The sequence below is a fragment of the Babylonia areolata genome, chromosome 24 (genome assembly GCF_041734735.1).
Source record: "Babylonia areolata isolate BAREFJ2019XMU chromosome 24, ASM4173473v1, whole genome shotgun sequence".
Classification (NCBI taxonomy): Eukaryota; Metazoa; Mollusca; class Gastropoda; order Neogastropoda; family Buccinidae; genus Babylonia; species Babylonia areolata.
This window is the reverse complement of record NC_134899.1, coordinates 22,889,647-22,913,670: the sequence shown is the minus strand read 5'-3', so window position 1 is coordinate 22,913,670 and position 24,024 is coordinate 22,889,647. Positions and strand designations below refer to the sequence as shown.

Genomic DNA, 24,024 nt, shown 5'->3' with positions numbered 1-24,024 from the left:
ATTCTTGTGTTTTGTCAAGTTGATTGACAAGTTTTCCAGTCAGGTATTCTTCATTTGTCATTTAATTAAATGTCGATTTAACAAACAAACAAGATATTACTCAAACTGACTGATGTTGTTGGGTGGCCTATGATGTTTAGAATTGAATGCCTGATTTTTCATTCCTGCTTTCCCACTTTTCTCAGTAGCATCTTCCGTCTTTGTCATTCTTCTCTTCTTGAAAGGTGCTGTCTCAGAAACTTCTGTCTTGTACAGCAGTGACATCTTATAACCCCATGATTTGAACAAAAAGATTTGACCAGTTCTGTTTTGAATTTTACGACTTTTATGTTTGAAATTCTGTTAAATTCTACATTTTTGACTCATTTAAATGCAAACACATGGTATGTGAAGTCTCAGTGGATGGACACTGCCTTGTGTTGGAAATGCATATGTTTGTGTAATATGTCAGTGTGTGTGTGTGTGTGTGTGTGTGTGTACACATGCGTGTGTGCCTGCTTGTGTGTTTCGGAAATACTGCAGAACACTCATGGCAAAGTATCATTTTGTGTGTGTTTTGTAATGTATTTCAGTATTTTTGAACAGTGTGTTCATGAACTTCTGTTTTGAAAGTGTAAAGATTATGTCAGTCGAAATGGATTCTGTTAATAATGTAAAGCCGTTGAGGGGTAATCAAAAATACAGGAGCTGTATTCTGTGACACAATTAAAAAAAAATCAAATTATATATATATTTTTTTTATTCTTGCTTTTTATTATTTTCCATAGTCGTTTTTTTCTTTTTCTTTCAGATTTTTTCCATTTCATATATATATATATATATATATATATTCATGTAATTATTATTTATGATCCAAGTTTTCCAAGGAAATTTGTTGACACCCTTTCTATGCTTGTTCAGATGTGGAATGCCATGGTTGGAGTTGCGTTTGGACAGGGTTTTTTCTCCCCCTTCTTCCCCCCACCAGACCAGGTGCCAGGCTGGGTACTAGTCTTTCAGATGAAATGATAACCAAGAACACTGAGAAGTCAATTACAGCAATGAAAAGCGTCTCATTATTGTAGCATAATGAAGACAACACAATTCAACATTACGCTGTGCAGTGTAGTCTAGTAATGCAGATTTAAGTAATACCATTTTATGCCATACAATGCAGTTCACAACACAGTGCAGTACAAAACAGTATGGCAGGATCGATACAACACAATACAATACAGGATCACACCCTCCAATTTCAGCATCTGAAAAATGAGAACAACAACAGAACAAAACAAAACAAACAAACAAACAAACAAAAAACAAAAACAACAAAAACGCAGAAGAAGCCGACATCAGTAAAAACTTCAGTTATAGCTGAACACAGAACAGAAGGGCAGACATATGTAAAGAGCTGATATAAAAAAAATTCAAATTATACCCCACCTTTCCTCTGTTTCCCTTCATCTTTGTCTTTTCTTTATTTATCCCCCACCCCCTCTTCCCCCAGCCTTCACCCCACTGTACATTGCTTGAGACTGCTTCCAGGATGTAATACCATTAACAACTGTCTTTCCATGATATATTTTCATTTATAACAGCAAGAACACTAACGACATTAGTGTCAATCTGCAACAGTATAACAATTTTGTTCAAAGAATGCACAGTCTAATGAACCCTAGCTACTCCACAAATATTTTTCAGCAATAAATTCTTTGGACCAACACCACAAGATCCTTCTATGTTAAAGGAAAACATAGGACGTATCACTAAAAGGCTTACTTGAACAGATTTGGCTGGCCTCACAAAGCAGCATCTTTGTGATTCTGTTTGTTTCTAAACATCTGAGTTCAGGTAGTAAATCTTTCAAAGTGATGATAAATTAGAGTAGAATGTTTTGGAAAAAGTATAATTGTACTGATGGTTGGGGGAAGTAAGCATGATTTAAGTTGGAACTGGAATTGAATGAGTTAATAAAACAGAATAGGAACAGAGAAAAAATTCTAAACTATTGTGCTGCTTGTGCTGCATTGTAGTTCCCAGGAACACTGAAGACAGTGAAGTTGCCATTAATTTAAAGCAATAGTGGGCTAAAAGGACTTGATACATTAGTTACGTGCGAACAGAAAGAGGACTTGATACAGAAGTTATGTGCGAACAGAAATAGGACTTGATACAGAAGTTATGTGCGAACAGAAAGAGGACTTGATACAGAAGTTACGTGCGAACAGAAAGAGGACTTGATACAGAAGTTATGTGCGAACAGTAAGAGGACTTGATACAGAAGTTATGTGCGAACAGAAAGAGGACTTGATACAGAAGTTACGTGCGAACAGTAAGAGGCTAACTATCTCCAGCTTGGACGCTGTTTATATCTCACTGGATTTCTGATCTTCCTTCTTCTAACCAGCACATTCTTTCATATGTAACGGTGAAATTATAACCTTTGCTCAGCTTGGGCAGATATTATGAGAGAACCCTATCCAGTTGGTCACAATATGTTGATGAGTAGTATTTGTCTTATGAAATTCTTTTTGCTTCACTCTGTATTTGAAACCTTTTTTGCTTTGTGTTGTTTTTCTTTCATGTCTCTCTTTCAGTGGTTGTCTGTGAATGCCTCTGTGTGTGTGTGTGTGTGTGTGTGTGTGTGTGTGTTTGTGCATGCATGTGTGAACATGTTTGGAGTCATCAAATTCATATGTGACAGTTTACAGGTTCATTGTTCTGTTCAGGAAAGGTTTAAAAGAATTGCTTGTTTGATTTACAAACACAACACAGTGGTCTGTATCTGTACTCAAGTATTTTTCAATGGCAGATTTTTGTTGTTGTTTTTTTTTTGTCAGTACCAATCTTAAACTATATAATCACAGCTGATGTGTAAATTTGATTTGTTTGTATTATGGGTGCCACTGATGTTATTTTGTAAATATAATGGGCACACTTATTTTGTTTGTTTGTTTGTAGCTGGTTGATTCATTTCCCTTGCAATTTCATTCAGAAAATGTATGCCATAATCGGAATGATGTTGTAAACCATAAGACTTATAGAAAGTCTGAATCTGGTACTTGTAACTGATGTGCTGTGGCTGTGTGTTTGTGTGTATTGCGGCTGGCAGACTATTTTATCTTCTATGGTTCCCGCTCCATCGTTGTCTTCAGGGGTAAGGGATATGCGTCCATGCTGCCGGCTTGACATTATTGGGTGTTGTTTCGGTAGTGAGTCAGATTGGTGGGTAGCTGTGTTGGTGGGCAGTTAGCTGGCTTCCTTGCTGACTTCAGACATGTTGTTAGTGTAGTCAGCGGCTTTTTTTTTTTTTTTTTTTTTTTTTTTTTAAAGGGTGCTCACTTAGTGGATGTCCTATATAGATCTGTACTCCTTCACCTTGCTTCTTTTTTGTTTGTAAAGGGACTTAATTGGAATCAACTTGCTCTTCACTGTGTTCCTTTTTCATGGGTGTTCACCATGTGGATGGCATGTCTAGATCGCCACTTCCATCCTCCCCCCTCTGTTTTGTATCACTTGATAATGATCACAATGCAGACTGTCGCCCACACCTCCCAGACAGGCAGCTTGTGGTGTTTACAATGAAAGTAATGCACTGATATATGTGCATGCATTTAAGTGCCACAAACTGTATCCAAACAAGAACAAGCACACTTGCGCACACACACTTACACACAACCAGCAGAAGCTCAAGAAACACATTAGTCACGAAGATGGTAGGCAGAACGGTAGAGATGTTTTTAGAGACTTTTGAAATTGAATTGGGGAATCCACTGGGCATTGATTCAGGTTGAGACAGAATGAGGCTTCTCTCATTGGGTCTTGACTGTCATTGGCTTGGTATAGAATCACTTTGGCTGGAGACTTGGTATAGATAACATTGACCATCTTTTCATTTTGAAAGAATAGTCACAATGATGTACAACTGTTGAGAAAAGTATTGTTAATATTGACTGTGTTTGTTGTCATTTTATCCCTTTTTGTTTGATTTAAGTCTTTATTCTTTAAAGTTCACTTGTTAACAGCATTTTTATTTCTACTTTTGCCACTGCAGTTTTGATAAAATCATTGACTGACTTGTGTTCACCTCTAAGCATTGATCACATCCTACTTAGTTCCTCTGTGATGTTGGTTTTTCCCTTGGTTAGGTCTTCAGTTGCTCCTGAGACATAAGGGATCCAAAGCTCTATTCATCTCTGCTGTTATTATTTCTGTTTTACACAAGCTTAGCTATTCATCTCCCCATGGGAGCATGAACTACTCAGGTTCAGACAGGACAGTGAGGCTTACCCTTCACATCTTCCTCCTTGTTGTCAGTATTTTTGGAGTTTCCTGGATTCACCCAGAACCTGATATGGTCTGTGTACATACTCTGCATGTGTACCTTCAACTTCCTGTGTAGATCCTCTTTAGGATGCTGGTGTATCTCCATGTGTTGCTGAAATCCCATACAGTCATCTTTCACAGACTGCTGTATCTATTTACATTGCTGAAATCCCATTCAGTCATCTATCAGAGACTGCTATATCTATTTACATTGCTGAAATCCCATTGTGTTGTCTTTTGGAGACCAATGTCATATAAGTCCTGTGTGACTGAACTCACATGTGCTCTTCTTCTGGAAATATTTCTGTAAATCTTTGCCAATGGTTTACTGATAGGAAATGAATGTACAGCTTCCCCTTGTAACTTTATGTACACCAGCAGGAAATGGGCTCCAGATTTACCTGTGTACTTTTTACTGTGATTAATTTACCTGGAGGGAATGGGCACTATGCTTTCTTGCAACCTTATTGTCAGAGGCATAACCTCAGAGGGCAGTATACATCCCCATTTGTATTTTTATCATTGGTTTGGTTGTAGAAAAGGAATATTTTCTCTCCCTGTTTGTTTTAAGAACTAAGGGTTCACTTGTATCAAGTGGGCACCCTGTCTGTCAGTGTACCATCACCGTTGGTTCCCCCTGTAGGAATTATCCTCCTACTGTCTGCTTTTATGTACCTTTATATTTGTTTCACCTGTAGGAGATGGGCACTCCACCCCTTCCACTTCCCCCCATCCCCATGCTGCCCCACTCCCATGTGTCCATGGCTACTTTTGCCTTGCCTCTTGGAGTTAGTTTATTCTGTCACTTCATTTTGGTCATTTTCATGGCACCCATCGCCAACCTCTACCCTGCATTTTGGCCCTCCCTCCCACTATCCCTGTGTTCGCAACTACATTTGTTTCTCCTTTAGAAGGTGGTTTATTCTGTTGGTTAATTTTGGTGGCTTTGAATTGCCTCCCCTCCCTCCCACCCTCTACCAACTTCCACTGTCCTCATTGTATCAGTATCACATTTGTACGTACACACCAATGCCTTCAACCAGTGCGGACACCAGACTTAGGGGTTGTAGTTGTCAAGCGATGTCCATGATATGCTGCATGCTTTGTGTCTGTGGCAAAGACCTCCCTGGCTTTAGTTTCACAGGTCGTGCTGACGGGAATGATTGGAGTATTTGGGCACTTGGCTATGAGTTGTACATGCATTATAATGGAATGTACGTGCCTAGTTTTTGTGTCATTGTACTTGGAGTAGCAGGTGATTGTCACAACAGATTATGTGTTTGTTGTTGTTTTTCTGTTCCATTTTATTAAGAGAAATTATTTCTTTAAAAAAATTAATAAATGAATAAAAAAACCAGCAAAAATCCATCCTTCTAGTATCTTCATAGAAAGGCCCACAGTTTCTGTTCAATTCATTTTATAGACATTGAAGGTAACTGTGTTTGGCTCTGCCAAAGTTGTGTTTTTTGGGAAACTGGGGAACTTTTTAGATATTTCAGTTATTCATTTCCACTTAAGAAGAATGCCTCGGAACTTGCAAAACCCTGTTTGTAGGAAACCAGTTCTTCTCTGATCCTGCTTTGAATTTTAGTGCCTGGCATTTGGGTGTGTATTATCATCATCAGTGCTGTGTCACATCCGGTATTGGTCTGAATAAAAAAGGTCTCTTGCATATACCTACTTATGCAGCTTTATTTTCATTGATTGAAGGCTAACAAGGCTTACATCATTCTTGTGGTGGTCTCTGTATTTTTATTATTTTTTTTTTTTATTCCATCGCTGTAAGCATTCCTTCATTGGCTTATCATCAGACTTGTTCATTAAGTTGGAAACCATTCTTTTTCTTTTGTTTTTCTCATCAATATACCTGATTTGGTGACCCCACCCCCCTCCTCCCCTCACCCAACCCCTCAAAATCACTTCAAACTACAAAGTTCTGATTGTTGAATAGAAAGATTAAACAAGACCTACCTGTAGGTAGATGTTTGGTCAGAGTTCCTCCCCTTGAAAGGGATTGCTCTTTGGTCAGAGTTCTACCCCATGCAGAGGATTGATGTTTCATCAGAAATCTACCTCATGTAAGGGATTGGTGTTTGATCAGAGTTCTACCCCATGCAGAGGATTGATGTTTCATCAGAAATCTACCTCATGTAAGGGATTGGTGTTTGATCAGAGTTCTACCCCATGCAGAGGATTGATGTTTCATCAGAAATCTACCTCATGTAAGGGATTGGTGTTTGATCAGAGTTCTACCCCATGAAAGGGACTGATGTTTCATCAGAAATCTACCTCATGTAAGGGATTGGTGTTTGATCAGAGTTCTACCCCATGAAAGGGACTGATGTTTCATCAGAAATCTACCTCATGTAAGGGATTGGTGTTTGATCAGAGTTCTACCCCATGAAAGGGACTGGTGTTTCATCAGAAATCTACCTCATGTAAGGGATTGGTGTTTGATCAGAGTTCTACCCCATGAAAGGGATTGATGTTTGATCAGAGTTCCACCCCATGAAAGGGATTGGTGTTTTATCAGAGTTCCACCCCATGAAAGGGATTGATGTTTGATCAGAGTTCTGCCCCATGAAAGGGCACCAGCACAGAATCACAGTTTGAGTGCATGAGCCAGCTGTCTAGGTCAGTCAGTACATTGCCTAACGCATCTGGCGATCGGTCACTACTTCACAGCTGGCATCGGTCTGTTGAGTGTGTTAGAGCTGATGAGGGCTGGTAGAGTTTCCCTGCAAAGCTTTGCTCTGGATCTGTTGACTGCTGGGTGTGTTGGCCAAGATGGTCGATCTGGCATAACTGATTAAAGGATAAACTGTTTTAGAAGTGGACATTGTTTTATGAATAAACTGAAGTATTTGTTTGTTTAAAAGTGATAATTTATAGTCTGCGGTATTTCAGATAACTGACCGACCTAATAGTCACAGCATGCATAGAATTATTTGTTCTAGATGGGATTGGTTTTTGTTTGTTTGTTTGTTTTCAGTTTTGTACTCATTTGTGTATTCCATGCAGTTTTGGTTATTTCTGTGTTCTAGCCAATTTCATGTTTATTAGGCTAACTGGTTAGTTGGTAGTTCATTTTTTTTTTAAATGAAATTTAGTGTATGATTTTGTTGTTGTTACTATTTACTTCTGAGTTTCATTGTTTTCCTTATGTCGTGTTTTGTTTATTTGGTTTGTACGTTTGTTGTAAGAGTGCACAGTGTGTGTGATGGATGAGAGTGATATAAGGTGGCATGGTAGGAAGTGGGTTTAAGCATGTGCATGGTGTGGATGAAATGTAGATTACGAGATCAGTTTGTGGTTGATGCGTGTACAAATTAGGGTAGTGTGGGTGATACTAATCTGCTTGGGTGTTAAGTATACTGACTGTACTTTTACATGTACATGTACACATGCGTGATTGGTTCACTTACACACTGTGGACTGTTTAGATTGATGTGTGCACATATTATAGACTATTTGGTTAACGTGTACAGATTATGGATTTTTGGGGCAGTACACACACACACACACACACTATAGACTGGATGATATTTTAGACTGGTTAACATGTACAATGCATTGTGTAGTTAGTACACATACACATTTTGAACTCTTTAACTGCATGCATAGATTGTTGACTGAGTGACATACACAGTAATGAAAGGTTGCTTGGATGAAGTACATTCAGATCATGGACAGTTTCAGTGGTGTGTGTATGGAGACCTTGGACACTTTTCAATGAAACACAATGTACACATCACAGTTTCAGTGGAACATGTCCAAATCACAGACATTTTTTATGGCACATATACAAATTACAGACAATTTTTAATGGTTCATACAAATCACACTTTTCAGTGACACATGTACATACCACAATTTCAGGAGCGCAATATGTACAAATCACAGTTTCAGTGGCACAGTATATACAAATCACAGTTTCAGTGGCACATATACAGATTACAGTTTCAGTGATGTGTGCAGATTACAGATAATTTCAGTTACACATGTACACATCACAGTTTCAGTGGCACAAGTCCAAATGACAGACAGTTTCAGAGACACATGCACAGATCATGAATTCTCATCACTGTTTACAGTCACCCACTGTGTGAACTCCCATCACTTCTTTGCACCACTCACCATGAATTCTCATCATTCACTCTTGTTCAATGGGATTGTGATTGTTCATCATTTAACCTTCACTCACAGCAGGCTGTTTTCATTCATTCGTCATCACTTCTGGCCATCCCGACATAGTCATGGTACCAACTTGTGGTGATAGCAAACAATGTACGTGAGGATTCACAGTATGTTGTTTTAAACGCTATTATGATGATGACTCTGTGTGTGTTTGTGTGTTTGTGTGTGTGTGTGTGTGTGTGTGTGTGTGTGTGATGAATGCCTGAAGGGCAGTTCTAAGTCAGCTCTACCCAGGTAGGCAGCCTGTGGTGCAGATGACTTTGTAAAGCTCTTCAAGCTTGGTCTCTGACCAAGGATAGCTGCTATTTAAGTACCAATCTAATCATATCAATGATAGAGATGGATGTATGAGGGCTGACAGAGGGTGTTATTCTGGTGAACACTGATAATGAGAGAGAGATTTGACAGAGGGTGTTATGATGAACGCTGATAATGACAGACAGTATATCATGACAGTGATAGATGTGTGAGAGTTGACAGAGGGTGTTGATGATGAATGCTGATAATGACAGACAGTATAATTATGACGGTGATAGATGTATGAGAGCTGACAGACGGTGTTATGATGAATGCTGATAATGGCAGTGTATCTATGATGGTGATAGACATGAGAGTTGACAGAGGATGTGATGGTGAACGCTGATATTGATAGACAGTACATCATGACAGTGACAGATCTATGAGGGTGTTATGATGAATGCCAGTGACAGCTGACAGAGGGTGTTATGATGAATGCCAATAATGACAGTACTTCATGACAGTGATAGATATATGAGAGTTGACAGAGTTTGTTACGATGAATGGTGATAATGACAAACAGTACATCATGACAGTGATAGATGTATGACAGCTGGCAGAGGGTGTTATGATGAATGCCAATGATGACAGACAGTACATCATGGCAGTGATAGATGTATGACAGCTGGCAGAGGGTGTCATGATGAATGCCAATGATGACAGACAGTACATCATGGCAGTGATAGATGTATGAGAGTTGACAGAGGGTGTTATGATGAACACTGATAATGACAGACAGTATATCATTACAATGACAGATGTATGACAGCTGACAGAGGGTGTTATGATGAATGCCAGTGTTGACAGACAGTACATCATGGCAGTGGTAGATGTATGACAGCTGGCAGAGGGTGTTATGAGGTATGCTGATAATGACGGACAGTATATCATTACATTGACAGATGTATGACAGCTGACAGAGGGTGTTATGATGAATGCCAGTGTTGACAGACAGTACATCATGGCAGTGATAGATGTATGAGAGTTGACAGAGGGTGTTATGATGGATGCTGATAATGACAGTCAGTACATCATGACAGTGGTAGATGTGTGAGAGTTGACAGAGGGTGTTATGATGGATGCTGATAATGACAGTCAGTACATCATGGCTGTGATAGATGTATGAGAGCTGACAGAAGGTGTTATGATGAACGCTGACAGCTCGTCAAGAGGAACAGCTGGCCCTGGAGCGGAAGCTGGACTATGAGGAATTGACGCCCTGTCTGAAGGATGTGAGTCGTGTGTGGGACGATCTGCTCCACACTGCTGCTGCTGCATCCTCCACTGATGGCCCACACACCGTGCTGTACGACACTCTGTTGGACTGTGTCAAGAAAGGTGTGTGTGAGGGTATGAATGTTGTGTGTGTGTGGGTGTGTGTGTATATGTGTGTGTATGTGTGTGTGTGTGTGTGTGTGTGGATGTGCTGTAATATATGTGTATATATATATTTGTATATGCTGTGATATATGTGTGTGTGTATGCTGTAATCTGTGTATGTATGTGCTGTAATATGTGTGCATGAATGCGCTGTAATGTGTGTATGTATGTACTTGAATATGTGTACATATGTGATCCTGTGTATGTACATAATTATGTGCTGTATTGTGTGTGCATGTGCCGTAGTGTGTGTACATATGTGCTGTGATGTGGGTACATAAATGCTGTGATGTGTACCTGAGAAGAGCGTCACTACACTGGGTGCTGTGTTTGATCAGGCGTGCCGAGGAGTCAGCGGGGGTCCATCTGGAAGTTCCTGTCCCAGCAGCAGTGCCTGCATGGGGCTGTCAACACCTCCCAGGCCAACATCTCCACCCTGTCCTATGAGGACCTGCTCAAACAGCTCACCACTCAACAGCACGCTATCCTCATCGACCTCGGTGAGTCACCTCCACTTGTCATGACTTGCTCACTGCGTTAAGTTCAGCTGATAATTTACATTAAGGCAGGCATTGGTGCACTTATAGAAGATGCCTACTGTTCTGGATTGGTCGATTTGTTGTGGAAAATGTAAAAATTGATAACGATTTTGGATCATGGCTGCTGGGCATGTGTAAAAAAAAAAAAAACCCAATGAAACCCCCCCCCCCCCCCCCAAAAAAAAGCATGCACACACGAAACACCATATGGGAGCATTTTTTTTCCATGGGGGGACAGACTTAACAGCAGAAAAGTGCACTCAACTGAAAAGATGGCCAGCAGTGGTCACAATCGAATGTATGAGACTGATGAAGGCGGTGCCAGTGTACTTGTGTTGTGGAGCCAGTGTACCTGTGTTACAGTGCAGGCCTGCCTGTGAGTGTACAGACTTGGTGCAGACGTACCTTTGTTGCAGGACGCACATTTCCCGGCCACCCGTACTTTGCCAAGGCTCTGGGTCCTGGTCAGCTGGAGCTGTTCAACCTGCTGAAGGCCTACAGTCTGCTGGACACAGAAGTGGGCTACTGCCAGGGCATCAGCTTCATCGCCGGCATCCTCCTCATGCATGTCAGTGGGTGTGGGGGATGGTGGAGGGGGTGTTTTTTTTTTTTTAACCCTTTCACCGCCAAGCTCGCATTTATACACAGGCATGGTAGAGGACCCATGTCACTGAAAGGTGACCATTCATTGGTTTGTTGTCCATGAACCTACTGCTCTTAATGTTCGGTGGTAGGATAGGCTACATTTTCTATACATTGCAGGGGGAATCCCCAGCTGTTCTTAGCTACTGTCTTTTCTCTGTTTATACCACAAGGGAATTTTGTACTCTAAATTGACTGGCGGTGAAAGGGTTAAAGGGTGTTGGTGTGTGTGGGGATGGGAGGGGCTGTGGTGTGTGTGTGTGTGTGTAGATCTGAATGTGTATGTATGCACTTAACAGTGTGTAAGCATGTGTTGTGTATATATGAGAGCAGGTGGGAGGGAGTGTCTCTGTGTGTATGGAGTTCCTACTGCTTCAGTTTAAAGAACAAGCATTACCACAGCACTTTTGGACCTGAAAATGATATGATTTATTTTTATTATTATTTTTTCTTCATTGAGTGATGTTTTTCAAGTGATCCTTTCAATTTCTTCAACTAAAATTCTCTGTGTGTGTGTGGGTGGGTGGGGTTGCATGTGTGCTGTGTCAGTTGTGTGTCTGTGCTGTGTGAAAGTGTGTGTGTGTGTGGATCTGAATGTACATGTATGCACTTAACAGTGTGTAAGCATCAGCATGTGTTGTAAATAAATGAGAGCAGGTGGGAGGGAATATCTCTGTGTGTTGTGTTTGTGGTGTGTATATGAACAATATGTGTGTGGGGGGAGGAGGTGGGGGGGTTGTATGTGTGCTGTGCCTGTTGTGTGTGTCTGTTGTGTGCAAGCATGTGGGCGTGTGTGTGTGTGTGTGTGTGTGTGTGTGTGTGCGCGCTTCTGCTTTTGTGTTTGCATTTGTGTGTGTGTGTGTGTGTGTGTGTACACACATGCATGTTTTTGTGATGCATGTATATGTAACGTGTTCCCCCAACAGATGGAGGAGAAGCAGGCGTTTGAACTGACGCGTCACCTGATGATCGGTTTGAACCTGAGGAAGCAGTACTGCCCCAACATGATGGCCCTGCAGGTGAGAAAACACCCACACTCACCCTGCAAACCATCCTCCCTAACCTACATGCACCCCTCACCCCCTCAGCATCTTCCTTCCTCTGTCCTTCCAGTCATGTGTCGTACAGTGTCATACTTCCTGACACAATTTCGCGTGAATTGCTTGAAATGACTGGTTTTTGTGTTGTGCATTTTTATTAACCTTTTTTTTTCTTCTTGTGGCAGGATGAAAGGATAGGCTTATTCTTTTACTAGAGATCATTTTGACTATTTGACTTGACACTGAATATCTACAGATGTACTGACAGTGAATGGGAAGGAATTATGCATGAGCATGCACACAGGCATGTACACACTTACACAAACTTGCATATGTGAACGCGCACACACACACGCACATGCACATGCACGGTACAAATGAAATAGAATAATTCTATGTACAGCCTGTTTCAGGCAACTGGTGAGACATATTTAGCATAGATGCTCCTTGAGATTAGTTTATTTTGTTTTTGGGGGTAGGTAAGATGTTAGTGACATTAGATGTGTTGATCAAGGAAACTGAGTTGTGTGTGAGGTGTGGAGCCTGGGTAGATACATTTGTCAGTTGAGGGTTGGGAATTGGTGTCTCTGAGACTACAAATTGTTGTATATAATTGGAGTATCTGTGTGTGCGAGTGTGTGTGTATGCGAGTGTGTGTGTGTGTGTGTGTGTGTGTATTTGTAATGCTTTTATGTAGGTGTGCACTGGTTTGCTGAGTATTGCCCATTTTTGTTACTTTATTTCAGTGACTTGCCTTTAATTCATCTTACACTTTGTTATATTTTGATGTAATATTTTTTACTGTGTTTATTTAGTTTATTTTATGTCGATGTTTTGACACAAACCTAACGTAGATGTTCAAGGCCTGGTCAGCACATAGTATTTATGTGTATGTCAGGCAGCCACTCTTTTTTTGAAACCTGCATCAGGTGAAGCTTTAAACTGAAAATGATGCATGCACCAGGTGAAGCTGTAAACTGCACTAGTGGAGTGATGGCCTAGAGGTAACGCGACCGCCAAGGAAGCGAGAGAATCTGAGCGTGCTGGTTTGAATCACGGCTCAGCCGCCTCCCCCTCCACTAGACCTTGAGTGGTGGTCTGGACGCTAGTCATTCAGATGAGATGATAAACTGAGGTCCAGTGTGCAGCATGCACTTAGCACATGTAAAAGAACCCACAGCAACAAAAGGGTTGTTCCTGGCAAAATTCTGTAGAAAAATCCACTTCGATAGAAAAAACAAATAAAACAGCACGCAGGAAAAAATACAAAAAAAAAAAAAAAAAGTGTGATGCTGTAGAATGGCGATGTGCTCTCCCAGAGGAGAGCAGCCTGAATTTCACACAGAGAAATCTGTTGTGGTAAAAAGAAATACAAATACAACTGAATGTGATACCTGCACCAGGTGACGCTTTAAACTGAAAATGATGCATGCACCAGATGAAGCAGTAAAGTAAATATGATACCTGCACCAGGTGAAGTTGTACCAGTTGATGCGGCTGATCCACGACCACTACAAGGACTTGTACACCCACTTTGAGACCCATGAGATCGCCCCTGCACTGTACGCCACCCCATGGTTTCTCACCCTCTTCGCCTCCCAGTTCCCCCTGGGCTTTGTGGCCCGGGTCTTTGGTGAGCTGTGTTATCATTCTGTGGCTTTAATGCTTCGCTTATATCAGAGACTGACATATACTAACTGTTGGGACAACAGCAAAGTGAGAGTCGTATGATCAATGGTTTCTACACTGCGATGGGAATTCATTTACAGCTTAGTCTTTTGTGAAGGGCCTGTGTACATTTGTTTGTGCTTTCATTCTCGTGAGACTGCATATTTATTGTGCATGTTTGTGTGTGTATGCATGTGTATGTGTGTGTTTGGTTACACCACTGGTCAGGCATCTGCTTAGCAGATGTGTAGGATTTATGGATTTGTCTGAACACTGTGACACCTCCTTGAGTAACTGAACTGAATTGAACTTTTTGTGAAGGACTAAGGCTGTCAAAATAGGAGGCAAGATTGCACTGACTCACAGTGCTGCTGTCTTTATTTGGGAGCCATCCCAACTCTGACTTGCCCTGTTGGCTAAGAGAGAGGGGATGTAACATGGGCAAGACAATCTGTAAGTAAACATGTGAGTCGCAGTCCATGAATGTTGAGGAAGAGCCACAATTGAGCATCAACAGAGCAGATTGTGAGAATTTGTATAATACTGAAGCATGCCTGAACAGGGATCATGTTGTACTTCATTCATTCTCAAGCTGTAGTGTGGTTCAGACAGAGTTGTCACTTGGTGTCTTGCAGTGACCCTGATGGTCTGGTGGGAACGGGTTATTTCAACTCTTCAGCAGAGTTTGAGTGTATGGAGTCAAAAGATATTGGCAGTTCTTTAGAATGGTGGCTGCTGACTGTGTGAGAGTGTTAGTGAGTGAGTGAGTGTGTGTGTGTGTGTGCTTGTGTGCGTGCATGCGTGTATGTGTGTGTGTGAATGTGTGTGTGTGTGGTGTGTACAAAGCCTTGAACTAATACAAGTAAAAGAACCCAAAACAACAAATGGGTAGTCCCAGGCAAAATTTTGTACAAAAACAAAAATCCAGACAGACAAAAAAAATCAGTTGGCAATGCACTCTTCTTATGGAGAGCAGCCTGAATTTCGCAGAGAAAAATCTTGTGACCACACACACAGAAAAAGTTATCGCAAGACAATGCAGTTTGGTGGCTGACTTGTGTTTGTTTGTTTGTTCCAGACATGATCTTCATTCAGGGCTCTGAGGTGATCTTCAAGGTAGCTCTGATGTTGCTGGGCAGCCACCGAGAGCTCATCCTGCAGTGTGATTCCTTTGAGGGTATCGTTGAGTTCCTGAAGACCACTCTGCCGGAGATGGCCCATGTACAGATGGAGAGAGTCATCAACCAGGTAGGTCTGCTTGAGAGCGTGAGTCAGTGTTTTAGTTGCTTGTTTTCATGTTTTTATTATTATTTATTATCATTTTTGTAATACTGAACTATATAGCTGTATGTATCAGTTTCGACTTTCCGAAAAGAGTGTACTCTTGTCGTCAGTCAGTGTCTGCTTGTGAGCATGTGTCGCTTTGTGTACTGAAATATGATTATTACTGCGTGTAGTGGTTTTAACTTTCAATACGGACTGTATTCTAGTCATCAACCAGGTATGTCTGTTGTGAGAATGTGTTTGCTATATATATATATATATATATATTTATATTTATATTTAGATATATTTATCTTGTAGTCATAAACCAGGTGTGTCAACTTGTGAGTGTGTGTCATCATTTAAAAAAAAAATTAAGCAAAAACGTATTGCAGTGTACAGTAGTTTTGTTACTTTCAGAACAAGAATATATTCTAAAGTAAGAGAATGTGTAATTAAAAAAAAAGAAGGAAAAAAAAGAAGGGGGGGTGAGGGGGAGGGGGGTGGGGGTGGGGCGAATGTATTCACATTATTTTTGAAAAAATTCAGTCTTCTCAACTCACAATGGGGAGAGCAGTATGTCACGTTGCAGTGCCACCTCTTCCCCAGTTACCCCCCTTCCCTCTTCCCACTGTCCTTCTCATGCTGTGTGCCTGTATGTCTCTTTGTGTTTGAAAGTGGGTTTCTCATTACTTTCTTCACTGAAGATGTGGACTCAACCGTATTCACTGGTATAGATGAATAGGACTGTCAGAATATCATGCAGTGTGAAGGTGGTGGTACTTTCATATTTACATGGCATGCTTTGATGTCATGGTGATGTGTTGTGCTTGCATGACACACCTTTATAAATGTTAATCTGTCAGTTCATCAGCAAACACCTTTCTCTCTTCTTTTGTCTGAACATGTAAACAATCATTCCATAATTTTGGCCTGTGTGGTGGTCCTGTATATGAGGCATGTTTGTGTATTTTGTTTTTTGTATTTTGTATTTCTTTTTATCACAACAGATTTCTCTGTGTGAAATTCGGGCTGCTCACCCCAGGGAGAGCGCGTTGCTACACTACAGTGCCACCCATTTTTTTTGTATTTTTTCCTGCGTGCAGTTTTTTATTTGTTTTCCCTATCGAAGTGGATTTTTCTACGGAATTTTGCCAGGGACAACCCTTTTGTTGCCTTGGGTTCTTTTACGTATGCTAAGTGCATGCTGCACACAGGACCTCTGTTTATTGTCTCAGCCGAATGACTAAAGTGAGTATGACTATCAGGTGCTGTCAAATTATAATCAACATGGTGAAACTTGGAAGTGGTTTTGGAACTTGCAAACCATGGCTGAATGAAACTGATGTTGTTATAACCTTTAACATCGGTAACTTTTGCAAGAAGATAAAATGAAGAAAAAAACAACAACAGGAAAATAGACTTACTCATGTATGAGTGCCCTGCACGTATGTGACACGTGCATAGTGATGTCACTGATGACATCATCAGAAGATGGGGAAATAACTCTGGAAGGCTGAAAATTTAAGGCTTATTGTTTTGGGTATTGTTTTATGACATGAAACACCACTTTCTACTGTTTTTCCCTTGGCAGTGAAGGGGTTAATATCATTTGAGAAACCTGAGAAAACTGATCTCATCGAGTCCATTCAAAGCTAACAATCCTCTTCTGTCATGTTGGCATTCAGGGTGAAGGTTGCAGCACTTCTTTCCAGTTCCACTGAAGACTGGAGTGTGTCGACTGCTTTCTCGTTTGCATCTGCCTTGATGATACCCCTAGTTTTGAACTGTCAACAGTAGTGTTGAACTGAAATGTGAAATGCAAGATTGATCACCTTCACTTTAAACCCAGAATCTCAGGCTGTGCACTTTGTTTTAAGCTCTCTGCTTGCTAACACTCGAAAGAATCAGCTGTCGGCTCTGCACAGTCAACTGACAGTACAACACTAGGGAATTTTTTTTGTTTTTGTTTTTATTTATTTTTTTTTTTCTTCCAACTTTTTTTTTTTTATTTTATTTTTTTTTTAAATAACAATTCAGGAAGCATTAATTCTGTTACATTGATGAAGGCCTCCTAGTATCTGTCTGACGTCTATAAGATGGACATTTTCTTGCTGTTTGTGATGATTTTGTTGTTTTTTTTGCTGCCCCATCATCTGCACTGTTTCAATGGCATTACTCACACACCACTCATTCCGAGCCCCCCATACAACACCACACTTGAGTTGATCTGTCGCAGTGCCAGGATTGACAGTCCATAGGGAACCATCAGTGTTAGGTTTCCAGGAGGCCACACACCAGAGGAGACTGCATTGCTGCTGTATCACTTCACAGGTGTTCAGTAGTGCCTGTTCTGATTTAACGTACAGGAAGTTTTTATTTTCTTCTATGGGCAATCTCTGATCACTTTTCAACTTACCTGCAATATCAGTATCAGTCCCTTTTTCTCCAGTTCATTGGTGTTGTTTTTTAAGCTCAGTCTATTTTGTGATATTTGCATGAAAATCCCTGCTTGTTCTGTTATCACCTTCATCACTCATCTATAAGAACCAGGGGGCAAGTTCAGGAGAAAAGGATGATGCCTTTCATTCTGAAAATGACAGTAATGTGTGTGCATCTGTCTGTCACATGTTCACTTTCTGCACACATAACCACCATGGAGTGTTGGCCTAGTCGTGTAACAGATCTGCCTTGGACTGAGAATCTCAGCTCACTGGTTTGAATCCCACACTCGCCATTCCCCCCACACACATACCCCACCTTCCACTAGACCTGGACGCTAGTCATTTTGGTGAGATTTTAAACTGAGGTCCCGTGTGTAACATTCATTTAGTGCACACACACACACACACAAAAAAAAAAAACCAACAAAAAAACCCACAGCAACTAAAGGATTGTCCCTGGCAAAATTTGGTAGAAAAACCCATTTTGGTCGGAAACAAAACATTTGCAGGCAGAAAAAAAAAAGAAAAAAGAAAAAAAAGATGGTGGTGAACTGCAGTGATAAGCTCTCTTTGGGAGACAGCATCCAGAATTTCACACAGAAAAATCTGTTGTGACAAAGAGTAATACAATACAATACAGTACAATAAAATACAGTTACGTACACTACAATACAATGCAACACAACACAATACAGTGTGGAGTGATGGCCTAGAGGTAATGTGTCTGCCTGGCTCAGCTGCTGACAATTTCTCCCCATCCACTAGACCTTGAGTGGTGGTCTTGACGCTATTTATTTGGATGAGACGATAAACCGAGGTCCTGTGTGCAGCATGCACTTAGCACATGTAAAAGAACCCACAGCAACAAAAGGGTTGTTCCTGGCAAAATTCTGTAGAAAAATCTGCTTCGATAGGAAAAACAAATAAAACTGCACGCAGGAAAAAATGCAAAAAAATGGGTGGCACTGTAGTGTAGCGACGCGGTCTCCCTAGAGAGAGCAGCCAGGATTTCACACAGAGAAATCTGTTGTGATGAAAAGAAATACAAACAGATACAAACGCAACACAATACTGTGTGGGCAGGCCTTTGAGCTGGACATCAGCAAGCAGCTGCAGGCCTACGAGGTGGAGTACCTGGTGTTCAGCGAGGAGATGGTCTACTCCCCCCGCGTCAACCACCACCCGGGCCCCTCCCCCTCGGCCCATGGCCACCCGGCCGTGGTGGCCCTGCAGCAGACGGTGCGGCGGCTGCGGCAGCAGAACCTGGAGCTGATTGAGAAGGTGCAGCGGTGCAACAGCCAGGTGCAGGGGCTGCAGATGGCTGCCCATGAGCACCGGGTGAACGAGGACAAGCTCAAGTCGAGGGTTCAAGCCCTGGAGCTGGAGCGGGCAGCTCTGCTGTCAGCCGTGGGCAGTCTGAAGGCCCTCATCCCCGAGGACCAGCGAGACAACATCCCCCACCTCCTCCAGATGCAGTCCCTGTCCGCCTCCTCCACCTTGTCCTCCCCTGCCCTCGGCCGCCGAGAGGTGGGGGGAAAGGAGGGTGGTGGTGGTGGAGGGGGTAGTGTTAGGGCAGGGGAAGGGGAAGAAGGGCCGGGCACTGCTAGCGATACCACTGACACGGTCTGTGCCACCAGCAGCTCTTCTGATAGAGAGTGAGATCCGGTTGGATTTGTTTTTTGTTCTTTTCTTGGTTGGTTTTTACTGCTAGGAGTTTTCAGAGAGGGAGATAGTATTAAACGAGCCAGTTCTTCACACACAGAGAGAAGAGAGATGGTAGGGGGGGAGGAGACAGACAGAGCTCTGGTTCGTAGCAGTATTTCAGAGAGGGAGGTGTGTGTGCTGCCAGCGATTCTCCACACTCAGAGAAAAAGAGAGATATGTACTGCCACCAGAAAGTGGGGTGTGTACTGCCTGCAGTTGTGTTCTGCTGAGAGAATGAGGGAGAGAGGTGTATTCTGCCAGGAGTTCTTCACACACACAGATGTGCAGATGTGCAATGCCAGCGATCTTAACAGTGAGAGATGTTTTTTGCCAGTCATTCTTCAGAGAGTGAGATGTGTACTGACAGCAATTCTTCAGAGAGTGAGATGTGTACTGACAGCAATTCTTCAGAGAGCGAGATGTGTACTGACAGCAATTCTTCAGAGAGTGAGATGTGTACTGATAGCAATTCTTCACACACACACACACACACACACACACACACACACACACACACACACATTGTACTGCCAGAAATTCTTCAGAGAGATGAAATGTGTTCTGCCAACAGTTCTTCAGAGAGCAAGATGTGCTCTGCCAGCAGTTTTCCATTGAGCAAGAACTGAAGAGACATCTATGATCAATAGTTCTTTAAGGGGTTATGATTAGAGACAATGAAACGTGCTACATTGAACAGCTGTTCAGAGAATGTTGTTGGATTAGACTCAGCATCTGTTGATTCGATGCATGCCAGTTTGCCACACTGAGCAGCATAAGCTGTACTGATCCAATGATTTCCAACAAATCTCCATCTTTTTGGCAAAGTATTGGTTGCTGAGGCCGTCATTTTGTCCAGGGTTAGGTGGGAAGGTGTGACATTTGAGAACATGCTGTACTGCTTTTATAAGTTGAGCTTCTCCAAGGCCTCTTGAAATGCTGTATAAAAATTATTGCTGAAGTGAGAACAGTTCATCATCTTTGAGATGTTGAACTTAGTAATAATGATTTCCTCACATGAGGGTAGCTCTAGTTTTAGGGGTCTTGTTTTATGCATGGATACAAGGTTTATCATGGGTCATGTATTTTTACCCATATTTGTCAGGCATTATCTTTGTTGTTGCTCAGGTTGTTTATGATATAAAAAAAAAGCAGCAAAACATTGAAAACTATTGGAAGTTGAAGAGGTAGATCAGTCTCATCATTTGGTTTAAATAGTGTTTTTATTTTGAACAGGTCACAATACCACACAGTTTTTAGATGAACAGGACAACACAAAAAATATTAAACATCCTATCCTCAGAGACACACACAAGTCAAATTCTGTAAACCAAGCAGCATCTACCTATACCTGTCCCACATGCAGTATAGATTGCCACTCCAGCATCGGTCTTCACAGCCACAGCAGGAAGTGCAATGCCCGGCAGTGACTACATTTCTGGTGCAACCATCGTCTCTCGAGACGGAAGGAGGCCGACGAAGAGAGGTCTTCACAGCTAGACTTTGTTGTTGTTGAATAAATGGCTATAGATGATTTTCCACACAAAAAAAACAACTGAAGATAATAGAGTGAAATGATAGAAGAAAAGAGCAGTTGACCCACTACTTTAAATAATCATCACTGGGTACCCATTGATGACAGGCTTTTTAACACGGAACCTTTTTTGTTTTTTGTCTTGTATTTTTTCAGATTCTTCAATAACGTGGTTTTAATTGATTGTTTGTACATGTTCTTCAGAAACAGCCCCTCACATCAGCTTTTACGTGAACTACCTCAATAGTCCAGACTTAAAAACATTAATGACAAACTCGGCTGATGCTGGCTGCTTACGCTTTGCCACTTTATGAAGACATCTTACTCAGTTGTTTAAGTGGTTTAGACCAGATTAAAACAAATATCACTGGATATTCTTTGGAAAGAAAAGTCTGGTGTTACCAGTTGTCAGTCATGGGGTTATTTTATTCATTGATTTATTTTATTTTATTTATTTATTTATTTATTTTTTTAGCTTATGCAGCCTGTTGGATCACAAACACACAAACACAATGATTTATCTAATTTTGAGAAAATATATATGCCAAATGCTGCCCAAATTTGTGGAGTTAGATTGGAATTTAGATATATAAACCAGCTTTGAGGTGTTAGGGCTGACAAGCTCTCTGCCACATTCCAAACCAACCAACCTTGTATTTTGTTGGTATTTTATAACAGGTGTATAAAAAAAAAAATGTTTACCGTGTTCGATTGTCAGTGTGTGTGTGTGTGTGCACATTTGTGTATGACTAAGAGACAGAGCACGCATGTATGTTGACTAAGAGACAGAGACAGAGCACACATGTATGCTGACTGAGAGACAGAGCACACATGTATGTTGACTAAGATAGAGCACACATGAATGTTGACTATGAGATAGAGCACACATGTATGTTGACTAAGAGATAGAGCACACATAAGAGATAGAGCACACATGTATGTTGACTAAGATAGAGCACACATGTATGTTGACTAAGAGTCAGAGCACATATGTATGTTGACTAAGAGAGAGAGCACTAAGAGATAGAGCACACATGTATGTTGACTAGTCAGAGCACATATGTATGTTGACTAAGAGATAGAGCACACATGTATGTTGACTAAGATAGAGCACAAAAGTACTAAGAGATAGAACACACATGTATGTTGACTAAGAGATAGAGCACCCATGAATGTTGACTAAGATAGAGTACACATGTATGTTGACTAAGAGATAGAGCACACATGAATGTTGACTAAGAGACAGAGCACACATGAATGTTGACTAAGAGATAGAGCACACATGTATGTTGACTAAGAGATAGAGCACACATGTATGTTGACTAAGATAGAGCACACATGAATGTTGACTATGAGATAGAGCACACATGTATGTTGACTAAGAGATAGAGCACACATTAGAGATAGAGCACACATGTTTGTTGACTAAGATAGAGCACACATGTATGTTGACTAAGAGATAGAGCACACATGTATGTTGACTAAGATAGAGCACACATGAATGTTGACTATGAGATAGAGCACACATGTATGTTGACTAAGATAGAGCACACATGAATGTTGACTAAGAGAGCACACATGTATGTTGACTAAGATAGAGCACACATGAATGTTGACTATGAGATAGAGCACACATGTATGTTGACTAAGAGATAGAGCACACATTAGAGATAGAGCACACATGTTTGTTGACTAAGATAGAGCACACATGTATGTTGACTAAGAGATAGAGCACACATGTATGTTGACTAAGAGAGATAGAGCACACATGAATGTTGACTAAGATAGAGCACACATGTATGTTGACTAAGAGAGATAGAGCACACATGTATGTTGACTAAGAGATAGAGCACACATGAATATTGACTAAGAGATAGAGCACACATGTATGTTGACTAAGAGACAGAGCACACATGTATGTTGACTAAGAGACAGAGCACACATGTATGTTGACTAAGAGAGATAGAGCACACATGAATATTGACTAAGAGATAGAGCACACATGTATGTTGACTAAGAGATAGAGCACACATTAGAGATAGAGCACACATGTTTGTTGACTAAGATAGAGCACACATGTATGTTCACTAAGAGATAGAGCACACATGTATGTTGACTAAGAGAGAGAGCACTAAGAGATAGAGCACACATGTATGTTGACTAAGAGACAGAGCACACATGAATGTTGACTAAGATAGAGCACACATGTATGTTGACTAAGAGAGAGCACTAAGAGATAGAGCACACATGTATGTTGACTAAGAGACAGAGCACACATGAATGTTGACTAAGATAGAGCACACATGTATGTTGACTAAGAGACAGAGCACACATGAATGTTGACTAAGATAGAGCACACATGTATGTTGACTAAGATAGAACACACATGTATGTTGACTAGCACACTTGTATGTTGACTGTGAGATAGAGCACAGATGTATGTTGACTAGCACACATGTATGTTGACTAAGAGATAGAGCACACATGTATGTTGACTAGCACACTTGTATGTTGACTGTGAGATAGAGCACAGATGTATGTTGACTATGAAATAGAGCACACATGTATGTTGACTTGCACACATGTATGTTGACTAAGAGATAGAGCACACATATATATATTGACTAAGACAGGCACAAATGTATGTTGACTATGAAATAGAGCACACATGTATGTTGACTTGCACACATGTATGTTGACTAAGGGATAGAGCACACATGTATGTTGACTAAGGGATAGAGCACACATGTATGTTGACTTGCACACATGTATGTTGACTAAGGGATAGAGCACACATGTATGTTGACTTGCACACATGTATGTTGACTAAGGGATAGAGCACACATGTATGTTGACTAAGAGATAGAGCACACATATATATATTGACTAAGACAGGCACAAATGTATGTTGACTAAGGGATAGAGCACACATGTATGTTGACTAAGAGATAGAGCACCAATGTTTGTATATTTTTGGTAAACTTTAATGTTGACATTTGCTCAGTAACCATTTG

General features: G+C 41.1%; 1 protein-coding gene across 3 annotated transcripts in view; it reads left to right on the top strand.

Annotated features, from left to right (window-relative positions):
* LOC143298818 (TBC1 domain family member 1-like) overlaps nt 1–23,404 on the top strand; it is a 73,576-nt gene extending 50,172 nt beyond the window's left edge. For 2 of the 3 annotated variants that reach the window (XM_076611806.1, XM_076611805.1), the window contains 8 exons: nt 3,092–3,136; nt 9,961–10,137; nt 10,518–10,679; nt 11,135–11,286; nt 12,287–12,379; nt 13,874–14,033; nt 15,147–15,316; nt 18,859–23,404. In XM_076611806.1, coding sequence (XP_076467921.1) covers nt 3,092–3,136; nt 9,961–10,137; nt 10,518–10,679; nt 11,135–11,286; nt 12,287–12,379; nt 13,874–14,033; nt 15,147–15,316; nt 18,859–19,434 — 1,535 coding nt within the window. In that variant the 3' untranslated portion in view covers nt 19,435–23,404. The remainder of the gene's footprint in view (nt 1–3,091; nt 3,137–9,960; nt 10,138–10,517; nt 10,680–11,134; nt 11,287–12,286; nt 12,380–13,873; nt 14,034–15,146; nt 15,317–18,858) is intronic. The other variant, XM_076611808.1, reaches the window with a different exon arrangement.
* Nucleotides 23,405–24,024: the final 620 nt, after the last annotated feature.